The 11,048-nt window shown below is 47.7% G+C and overlaps 1 protein-coding gene across 2 annotated transcripts in view; it reads left to right on the forward strand.

Moving 5' to 3' along the window:
* The window catches only part of LMX1A (LIM homeobox transcription factor 1 alpha), a 160,189-nt gene that overhangs the window by 138,032 nt on the left and 11,109 nt on the right, over positions 1–11,048 (forward strand). For both annotated transcript variants that reach the window (XM_040460940.1, XM_040460939.1), the window contains exon 5: positions 10,872–11,044. In XM_040460940.1, coding sequence (XP_040316874.1) covers positions 10,872–11,044 — 173 coding nt within the window. The remainder of the gene's footprint in view (positions 1–10,871; positions 11,045–11,048) is intronic.

Here is an 11,048-nt window from a genome sequence, read left to right on the forward strand (position 1 = left end):
TCATTTGTGACAACATGGTTTTCGACCCTGAAGGCATTATGCAAAGTGAAATGGGTCAGACAAAGACAAATACTGTATGATCTCATAGGTGGATCTAAAAAAAAAATAAAAACAAAACAAAAACACAAGCTTATAGAAAAGAAGGTCAGACTGGTGGATACCAGAGGGGAGAGTTGGGGGGTCAGTAGACTTGAAAGGAAGGTGATCAAATGGTACAAACTTCTGGAATGAACCATATGATGACAATAGCTAACACTGTGTGGTACATGGGAAGTTGTTAAGAGAGTAAGTCCTGAGAGTTCTCACCACAAGGAGAAAGTATTTTCCTTTCCTTTTGTTGCATCTATAGAGAAGGTAGATGTTAGAAGAACCTATCGAGGTAATAATTTCACAATATACATAAGTTAAATCATCGTGTGTACGCCTTAAAGTTATACAACAATGGATGTCAATTTTTTCCTGATAAAAACTGGGAAGAAATGTACTATGATTGCTGGTCCTCCCTGTGTATTATACATGCAGGGGTAGGGGTAGGGAAAGAGAGGGAGGAATGTTCTAGGTCAGTAATTCTCAAAGTGTGGTTTCTGGACCAGTAACATCAGCATCACCTGGGAGATCATTAGAATTGCAAAGTCTCAGACCCCTCCCAGACCTACTGGGGAGAAGGCCCCTCGTCCCAGAGAGAAAGGCCCATCAATCTGTGCTTAAGCAGCTTAATTATGGTGGTCTTATGTTCAGAGCACCGGTATTCTTCCTCTTACCTTATTTCAACAATAAACTTTATAATTTACCAGTAATGACAGTATCCAGAAGACTTTTTTACCCTTAGAAACTCAAACCCAGCCGGGTACGTGGGTAACTCAGTTGGTTGAGCGTCCGACTTCAGCTCGGGTCACGATCTCGCGGTTCCTGAGTTCGAGCCCCACGTCGGGCTCTGTGCGGACAGCTCGGAGCCTGGAGCCCGCTTCGGATTCTGGGTCTCCCTCTCCCTCTGCCCCTCCCCCACTCATGCTCTATGTCTCTCTCTCTCTAAAATAAACAAACGTTAAAAAATGTTAAGAAAGTCAAAGCTAGCTCATTACGCGAAGTGTTTACGATGGTGCTATTAGCAGTGATTTCCTCAACATCAAGATCAACTCCGGACACCCAGTTTCACTTAAGGGTGATAACCATAAATCCTCTCTAAATGGCTATAGTGGAGTTCACTGCACACAGTTGTAGTATTTATAGTTAATGTAGGGAAAGCTCTTTCTGCAAAAAATATGGTTTCCTCACCCAATCTTACGTTTTCACCCGCGAAGAACCGTGGCCATGAGAATGTCTGTTGAAGATCTCTCACTTAGGAAGGGCAGCCCCACCCGAGAGGGCTGAGGGCCTCCTGGCCGAGTGCCCGTTTCTCCCCACAGCTGTCCTTGGGGACCATATGTTCCAGTCACCAGATGACTGGCTGGAGGACAAATCATACTGTGGTCCCTGCTCTGCAATGTTGGCCCCTCTCTGTCCACATTTCCATTTTCTTTTCTTTGGTGTCCCTTCTTCCGGCCTTTATCCCTAATTATCATAATTTTGGGTTTCTCTTTCTTTATGGCCTGTTCTCTTCTCATGAAAACATACTGGGTGGGTACTGATGGAACAGAGGGCCATCTGTGGGGTCAATATCAGTGTGAAAGAGAAATTCAGATCGTAGTTTAAGGGGCGAACTTTTCATCCCCGCTGAGCCCTCAAGTATGAAGGTAACTAATAATTCTCCAGTAATTTCTCTAGCCACAGGAAGTTGGTTGGCATTGGTGAATGGATTTGTGAAAAATGGGAAGACAGGACTGTGCGGTGTGCCATGCATCGCGACCGTGACTTTTGGCTTCGTTCTGTCCGTTCTGTATTAATCAGACGTGAGCTATTTAACAACTGATTGTTAATCTCCTGAGTGCTCAGCCTGTCACAGAGGATCGGAAGATTATTTCAATGTGTCTGTTTTCTAGAAGCTTATTCTAGCTTTATGGAAGATATACAAAATTCCAATGATAATATTTATTTAGCGAGCATTAAGTTCTTACCATAAGCTTAGTACATAAATACTATACATCAGTGGTCTAATTTATTATTACTAGCCTTTGGGCAGGTGTGTTTAACCCTATTTTATAGATGGGAAGACCAAGACTTAATGCCGGCATGTTGGCAAGGGCACCAGCCAGATGATAAAATGATGGAGTAAAATATTCGAGGGTAAAGCCATGCTTTTCACCCCTTTGCTATACTACTTCCAGAAGTATGGCCTGACAGGACTCTCCTACTAGTCCAGGGCAGCACTTGTTTCAAAAAATCCACACTTAAGAGTTTATAGTACTCTTTTCAGCTCCAGTGGTTAGAGAATGTAAAGCAATATATAATTTGAATATTCTTGGGTCTCTAAAACGTTTGAGGCAGACAAACATGGGCTCAGGGTTTTTGGAAAAGAAAAGAACTGTCATGGAAGACAGGTGAGGGTGTCCTCAGGAGATTCGGGTCTTTCGGTACAGAATTCTGGCACTAAAACAAGTATTCCCTCCCCTCCCCAGTCATTCTCTAGCCTGTTGCTCTATTTTGTTTTACTCCTGGCATATTTAACATGGTCGTGGGCTGAATTATGGTTTTCTTTCTTTATTCATTGCCTGTCTTCTCCCAATAGAGGTAGGAAGGCAGAGACTTGATTGCTGTTGTCCACTCCTCCTCACCCCGTGTCTGGAAAAAAGCCCGGGTGTGGTAGGCACACACCCAGATGTAGTTGTGGAATGATGGGACATCCCATATGGGGAGTGTGGGTTTCACAGTGGGGGTATGCAGTAGGTTCATAAGCAGTCAAGAGACCTAGTAAAAATGAAAATATTGAAAATATCTTGCATTTTTATAGTATTTTACAGTTTTTTTAAGGGCTTTTACCTACTTCTGCTTTTGAGTTCTTACAACCCTGTTAGGGAGGCGTGGCAGGTCTTTCTTCCCCTGATTTTACAACTTAGGAAGGTAGGGCTCAGGGGGGATAGGTCCTTTACCTTAGATCACGTAGCCAGTGAGTGGTGGAGGTCAGTAGATACTGTGTGTCTGACCTCACTTTGCTCTTTTGAGTCTCTCATTGGTCTGTGGAATGGACTGGAGTCTGAAGGCACAGACCTGGGTGGGTACTGGCCTCAGCCTGCCTCTTCAAACCAGCAGAGGGCCTAATCACCACCGGGATGTCTCTGCCAAGGGCACACGGGCAGTCAGATCAGCTGTGGTCATCCAGGCAACTTCTGTGTATGATGAAGTCCACAATGAACTTGTCCAGAGAGGATTCCCTGCCACAGTGAGGCCATTTACAGTGTCATCCAACTCACTCAACTCCCCAGTCACCTCGAGGATGGTTGTCTGGTTCTCTTTTTAATTTGGAGAGAGAACCCTTTATCTCCTGACCCTGACTTAAACAATTTCATTTTCTCAGATAACTTTATCCTCCTGAAGATAATTAATGCAGCAAAATTGGACTACTTCAAAGAGATACAGTATTCGATCCACCTAAGTGTTCCTAAACCAGAGCAGATGCACTCCAACCTTATTAATATTAACCTAGTACAGTGTTATGCGTATCACAGCCCATGCCTAGTGAATCACTGGGCAGCTGGATTAATGAGCTTTTATTGAGGCTGAGCGCTGGGCCCCCAATACCTGACTTGACTTGTTAGAAGCTTCCAGTCCCCCTCTCTGGTACTAGCCACATCAAAACTACACAAGTTATGGCTTTTGTTTAGTGATGTTGGTATAGAGGAGTCTTCTGATATCCTGGTTATTCGTCTCTCCATATATGACAAATCTATGCATAGAGGCAGTGAGAACGTTTGCACCAGTGCTTAACGGTTTGGATGGCATGTAAATATGCTTTTATTAAAACGGGGGAAGCAATGGAGGAACTCAGAGGAAAGGATGCAGTGTGTGTGTGTGTGTGTGTGTGTGTGTGTGTGTGTGTGTGTGTGAGAGAAGAGGCAGGGTAGGTATTAGCATAAAGCCTATTCAGATGTAAAAAGACCCCAAACTGATGCAAATCTAAGGTAATTCCCAGGAGTGGAGATGTCCCTCCCTCGGGGTCCTGGCTGGCCCCTCCCTCTGCCTGGCACAGAAGCCCCCCACCCATGGTGGGCATCGCTGAACAAAGGTGCCTTTCTGGGACACGTTACCTCCGGCCTGACTCAGGAGGGCACTTGGCTTCTGTGTGCTCTGCTCTGGAAGGGCTTAGCGCCTTAAGACTGGAGATCTTTGTGGGGATCTCAGTGGTGGGGCACGTGTGGGGATGGAGGGGAGGCTCCGTCCCTCTTGGACTGAAGAGAATGGCTTTCCAGCAGGAGCTCCAGGTGGATGACCCACCCCAGAGAAAGCCTTGCCCGTGAGCCTTTCTTTCCTCGCTCTTTAATAACAGGGGCGCCGGCTGCGGTTTTTGCAAATATCAGGCACCCTTGGATCTTTGTCACAATCCCATGAGGCAGCTTAGGCAGGGAGGGGGGGCATGGGGGCACCAGACAGAGCATCCCCACTGTGTGCCCTCGGGCAACGCTACGCTCTGCCTGGGGCCTCAGTTTACTCATCTATAATATATATATACATACATATATATATATATATATATATGTATGTATATATATATGTACATATATATACATACATATATATATGTACATATATATATATGTATGTATGTATACACACACACACACACACACACACACACACATACATTTCCTGCCTCATAGTGTTGTGATAGGGACAATGAACCAATGCAATTGTAAAATGACTGCATGCCGAGTATTAGGTAAGAGGAAAGGATTCTTGTTATCTTGTGGATGAAGAAATTCGGTCTTAGAGATGTAGGGAATTTCATCCAAGGGGATACAGCTGAGGAGCGAAATGAAGGCTAGCATCCAGCTGTCCTATTTCATGGCCACAGTTACGTTTTACTATATTTTGTATATTCACCTGATACACCTGACCTTTCAATGTCCGTGGGAGACAGAGGCTGAACCTTCATCATCTGCGTGTCCCAGAATGGTCCCCGTACAGTGCCTGACGAAATGAACCAGTTCCAAGTCAGATCTTTCATAGGAACCTGAGTTGGGTCTGAGTCGAGACCTCCTCGAAGAGCCACGTGTAAGGCGGTTTCAAACAGTAGCTGGAGGGACTTTACTTTTCTAGAGGACTTTCCTTCTTGCCTGTTGGATTTTAGATGCTGCGGCATCTGGAGTTAACTGTTGCCGTGTTCGGGGAGAATGCATTTCCAATCCTGTAGCGCAGGGCAGTGACCGAGATAGCTTCCTGTCTTCATATACCCTGTCTTCATAAATTCCGCCCTTCCTTCCTTCCCCCCCCCCCCCCCCCCCCCCCCCCCAGCGAGTCCCAGACCCTTCCTCTCCTCCCCCAGCTTGAAGGACATTTATGAGGCTCATCGCTGGGGAGGCATCTAAGGCCCGTTCCTGCCTCTCTCTTCCCTACCATGAGGGTCTCTGCCCCCCTCCCTCACCCTCACCGCCCGGGGCCAAGCTCAGATATCTCTTTCCCTGTTTATGGGCCGTTGGGATTTTTCCAACAACCTGAAATGAATCTCCGAGGCCCCACAGGTAGGGCAGCCCGTCTCGGGGCCATAAACCATGGCTGGTGCTTTTCATCTGTGATTCCTTATGTCATAAACGAGTGGGAGGGCCAGGCAAGGGGGAAGCAACAGCCCTGAACCATTCCAGATTTTTTTTTTTTTTATGAGAAAAGGGAAAGAAAGACCCTGAGAAACATGTTCAAACTTTATGCCAAGCAAATTCATTTCACTCTGTTAGGCTGTGCGAGGAGACTTAATCTCTGGCCTTCCCCACTAGGAGTCAGATTTATGCTGTGTTTGTGTCTAAATGGCCTCCAGGGATGCTGACATTTGTTGTCGGAGACAGCGAGTAGTGTTCCTTTCATCTCCACTGAGGGGTGTCAGCTTAAATTATGAGGGATCGCTCTGGCCTGCATCTGGGTGTGGGAGCCTCTGGCAACAGAGAGGGGCCCTCCTGCCTCTCCTCCCACGGCTCTGCTGTTTGAAGGTTCCTCTCCGTCTTCTACTCCCCAATGCTCCTGCGGGTCCTGGGAGGAATTTCCTAGCTCTCTTAGAACTTTTTCTTTCTCTCGGACAAATCGATTAAGGGTGTATTTCAGGCGTTGTGTGTTTTTAAAAAAATTTTTTTTTTACATTTTATTTTTGATAGAGACAGAGCGTGAGCGGGGGAGGGGCAGAGAGAGAGGGAGACACAGAATCCAAAGCAGGCTCCAGGCTCTGAGTTGTCAGCCCAGAGCCCAACACAGGGCTCGAACTCACAGACCATGAGATCATGACCTGAGCCGAAGTCAGACGCTTAACCGACTGAGCCACCTAGGTGCCCCAGTGTATTTTTATGGAGAACTTGGGGTCAGGGTCAGACAGGCCTGGCCTTGCTGCAGGAGGAGGCAGGGAGCCTCCGTGAACATCCCAGGAACAGCCTGGAAATTCCCCAAGACAGTTAGAGGGCACCGTTATGCCCGCAATATTTACAACACAGCAGATAAAAGCGAGGAGGTGGTTAGCGATGGCCTGAGTTCCCCTTGGCAGCTGGGTCGCAGCACCTGTCGGCACTTTGAGAGGTGCCAAAAGGCCTCTCCGTGCTTGGTCTTCATAATCTCCCTCGCTCGGATCTGCCAGGACACCTGAAATTCCACAGCGGTGACTGTTTGGTTGGAGGCATTTTGTGTTCAGTGCATCTACGTTTTTGACGGTGGGAGAGAACAAACACATCAAGCTCTGCTAATCATGGACTCCTCTGTGTCACCTGAGTGCTTCCTGTCCCCAGAGTCAGAACCCGAAAGACTGGGACGTAGGATATGTCAGTTTTGATGGAAAATAGGAGGAGGTCAAGAGAGGTCTGGACGAGGGGCCAGCAAACTGTGGCATGCAGGCCTAATCTGGCCTAGTGCCTGTTTTTTGGAATACTGTTTTATTGGAACACAGCCACACCTGTTGTAGTGTGGCTTTTGCACTACCATGGCAAGGTTGAGTCATTGCAGTAGAGACTTTAAGGCTTTTGAAGAGTAAAATACTTACTCTCTGGTCTTTTACCAAAAAAAAAAAAAAAAAAAAGTTTGTAGGCCCCTGGCCTAGAGCATGAAGGCCTCTTGGAAGGCAAAATGTGGGACCTGAGGGAACAGAGAGAGAGTGAGAGAGAGAGAGAGAAATTAGTAGCAGAAAGGAGGAATAAAATAGGGAGAAAGTGTACCCACAAAAGCAATAGAAACCCTGGAGACAAATCTTAATCTCCTTTCTGTCCTCCCCCTCCTGCCCTTCCTCCCTCACCCCCGGCCCCCCTCTCCTTCCTCTTCTGAAAACAGATGTTTTCGTCTCTCCTCTTATAGGGGTGTGGGGAGGATGAATGAGAGCATCGGTGCTCTCCACATCCTCCAGAAGTGGGCAGCCGGGGTGATCCTGGGAGGTAGTTCTGTTCCCCCCTCCCCGTTGTTCAGGATAGAATAGCGCTCCTGGGGAAGGTGCCCGTATCCCAGACAAGCAGACATACAGATTCAGCGACACGGGGCCGGGGTGGGGGGGGGGGGGGTGGTGCCTCCGTCACCCTGCCTCTGGGGCTCCAAACAAACCTCAGCAGTTAACGTCTTCCTTCTGGAACCAGCCCAATCCCTCTCCCTCCCTTCACCTTCCTTCTCGCAAGGACACACTCACATTCTGCAAAACCCGACTCGCAGCGTTGGCTGGGGTCACGTCTGCCAAGAGAGAAGTGAACGCTGGCTTCGTAAACCCTTAACTCAGACTCCCGAAAACAGGCAGCTATTATTAACAGAAAACATGTGTCTCGATCAAGAATACTTCTCTTATGTTGGACTAGTGGTCATGATGATGGTGATGGTGATTTACCAAGCACCTGTTACCTTCTACACCGCGCTAAACCTTTTACACACGTATCATCTCATGGAACTCCAGGGACGCTGTCACTTCCCCTGATGAGAAAATGGAGCCTTGAGAAATTTGGGCCAAATCACACATCCTAACTGGTAGAACCCAAGTTTAAGCCTGAGTTTTGGGACCCTCGAGCCCATGTGTTATCTATACCGCATTGCTTTCCCAAATGATGGCCACGGAGATGAGCCATCATCAAGGAATCTAGCATGACTTTAGACTTTACACGTTCAGTAGTTATGTTTTCCAAGTTATCAACAAACATTTGCGTCAGGCTGCGTGAGGAATGGCTTCAGGAGAATCAGCCTGGCTCCAGAAGACGTTTGCAAATACCGCTTTATGGACAAAACTGGAATAAGATGGGAGGTTTCTAAATTATAAAATTGGATTTGATGTTTTTTTTAATCTGGGATAAAATGGTTTATATTTTCCAACTCCCTTTTTTTTAAAAATTAAGCTTTTATTTTTGATTCCAGTATAGTTAACGTACAGTGTTCTAGGAGTTTCCGGTGTACTATGTAGTGAATTGTACAATCGCACTCTGGATCTGCCAGTCGTTTGTTCCAGACTTAACCCCTTTTAGTCCCTGGACTTAGAGGAGATCTGTATGATCCTGGGGGTGGGGGTGGGGGTGTCGGCCCATTTGCAAAGAAAACTCACTGAAGTCCTCCCTGTTACCAGAGGAGCACCCTCTTGACCCTGAGGAATCCACCAGCAGACAGAATTATTGGCTTCGTGGAAGGAACTGGCCTCTGCGGGGTCTCCGAGCAGTGGATGTTGGGTCCATCAAGGGTGAAGGTGGGGAGTCGGCGGCTTCTTTTTTTCCTATGGTCTCTCTTCTTGTGGGGTCTTTTTTTTTTTATTTAAAAAAAATTTTTTTTTTTTAACGTTTATTTATTTTTTTTTGGGACAGAGAGAGACAGAGCATGAATGGGGGAGGGGCAGAGAGAGAGGGAGACACAGAATCGGAAACAGGCTCCAGGCTCTGAGCCATCAGCCCAGAGCCCGACGCGGGGCTCGAACTCACGGACTGCGAGATCGTGACCTGGCTGAAGTCGGACGCTTAACCGACTGCGCCACCCAGGCGCCCCAATTGTGGGGTCTTTTTATTTGCCTGTGGCTTTTAGTTCTTCTGTGCTTGGTTTTTCCTTGCCATTCTGAAAATCTCCTTCTCGAAAGATCCTCAAACCCCTTGCTATGGAGGGATGGCTGAGGTCCCTGACTGGATTTGCCTTGGGAAGAGCCACCTCCGAGGGGAAGATGCCAGAGTAGCCACTCCTTGTCATGCGGTTTCTTCTTCTTCTTCAGTCTTTCTGGGCCTTTCCCCTGTACTCTCCAGGGGAGTGAGGCAGAAAGGAAAGGGCGCTCCTTCCACTCAATGTCGAGCTTCCTATGCACCAGGACCGTGTTAGTTGCTTTGCCCACAGCAGCACTGCCCCTGAGTCGCCTACGGCTGGGTGCTATCGCTGCAGGGGTGCAGATGGGGAAACCGAGGCACAGTGCGTGATGGCACTCCCATAGCGCCGTGTGCTTACACCGGGGGGCCGAGCTGGATGGAGCCCCAGGTGTGCCTACATCAGACCCGTGCAATGACATTGAAAGGGCCATGCCCTCAAGGTGCTCAAAGCTTAATGCTCCTTCATGTTCCAAGTGTACGCTTAAATGTTCGTAGACGGAAAAGGCCGTTGTCCTGGAACATTCCACAAAAGTCGAAACCGGGATGGCACGTGCAGATGAGTATCCTTTACGGAGGAGGGTGGGATGAACAAGCATGTGCAGCTCCCACACGGGGCGGGGCGGGGGGTGGTCCCGAAGGGGAGCAGGGTCAGGAGACCGGAGCCCTTGGGACAAGGCTGTCCGCTGGAGGAAAGGAGACAGCTGAGCGGTGTGAGGACCCGGACAGAAACGAGGTTCTTGTTTGCGTGATGTGAGCACATAACTGCCAGTGGCTTTTAATGCTGAAAGAAGGAAAACGCCTCCTTCACACGGGGACTTCCCGGACCCTGAAGCATCTTCTCTGGAGTGTGAGGTCTGTGGGCTGCAGGAGGTAGCCTGGGAGAGAATGTGACACGCGCTGAAGGCTCTACTTGCTTCCGAAGTTCTCTTTGTATTGGTCACTGCTCATCAAGGAAGCCACATAAATATAAACAGTTCCTTTGGTAGTTACTTATTTTATACTGGAGCAGTTCTAACTACCTGTGTTGTGTGCATTCCGCAGGTAATTGAACGCTGGTCCTCTTATGGCCTTTGGAACAGTAGTATTTTCTGACTCCTGAAAGTGGCTCGAATTTCAGACACAGTGTCCAGGAAGTTATCCAAAATTTCTCCAGGTCTGGACTTAAAAAAAAAAGACATCTAAGAAATAATAGCCAGTGCTTATTGGACATTTATTATATGCCAAGCAGTATTTTTTTTTTTTTAAAGTATCCTCCATGCCCAACATGGGGCTCAAGCTCACAACCCTGAGATTAAGAGTCACAGGCTCTACTGAGTGAGCCAGCCAGGTGCCCCCAAGTAGCATTTTGCGTGTTTTGTGGGTGACCCCATTTAGACCTTCCAACCCCGATGTGGTAGGTTCTCTTCAACCCCAATTTTGTAGATAAGGAAACTGAGTCAGAGAGTGTTAAGTAACTTGCCCAAAGTCGCACAGTTAGGAAGTGTGGAGCTAGGCCAACCATTCCGGGAGAAAGTTCTGAGCTGAAATGGTGGACTTGGTGGTTTCTGTCTTTGGATTTTGGAAGTATTTTCCTTAGCCCCTTCCTTTCGAGTCAACCCCATGCAGGTTATTGCACTAACATATAAAGCCATCCTGGGAACGTGGACCCAAGCACCTTGTTATAGAATAACATACAGCTCCAGGAAGCGGCCTCGAAGAACTTAACACATTGTTCTCTGCTGCTTTTAGGCAAAAGTGATGATGAAGAAAGTCTCTGCAAGTCAGTCCATGGCGCAGGGAAAGGAGCCGCTGAAGACGGCAAGGACCATAAGCGCCCCAAACGTCCTAGAACCATCTTGACCACCCAACAGAGGAGAGCATTCAAAGCCTCATTTGAAGTTTCCTCCAAGCCGTGCAGGAAGGTAT

This window comes from Herpailurus yagouaroundi, unplaced genomic scaffold (genome assembly GCF_014898765.1).
Source record: "Herpailurus yagouaroundi ecotype Mexico unplaced genomic scaffold, PumYag 253, whole genome shotgun sequence".
NCBI lineage: Eukaryota > Metazoa > Chordata > Mammalia > Carnivora > Felidae > Herpailurus > Herpailurus yagouaroundi.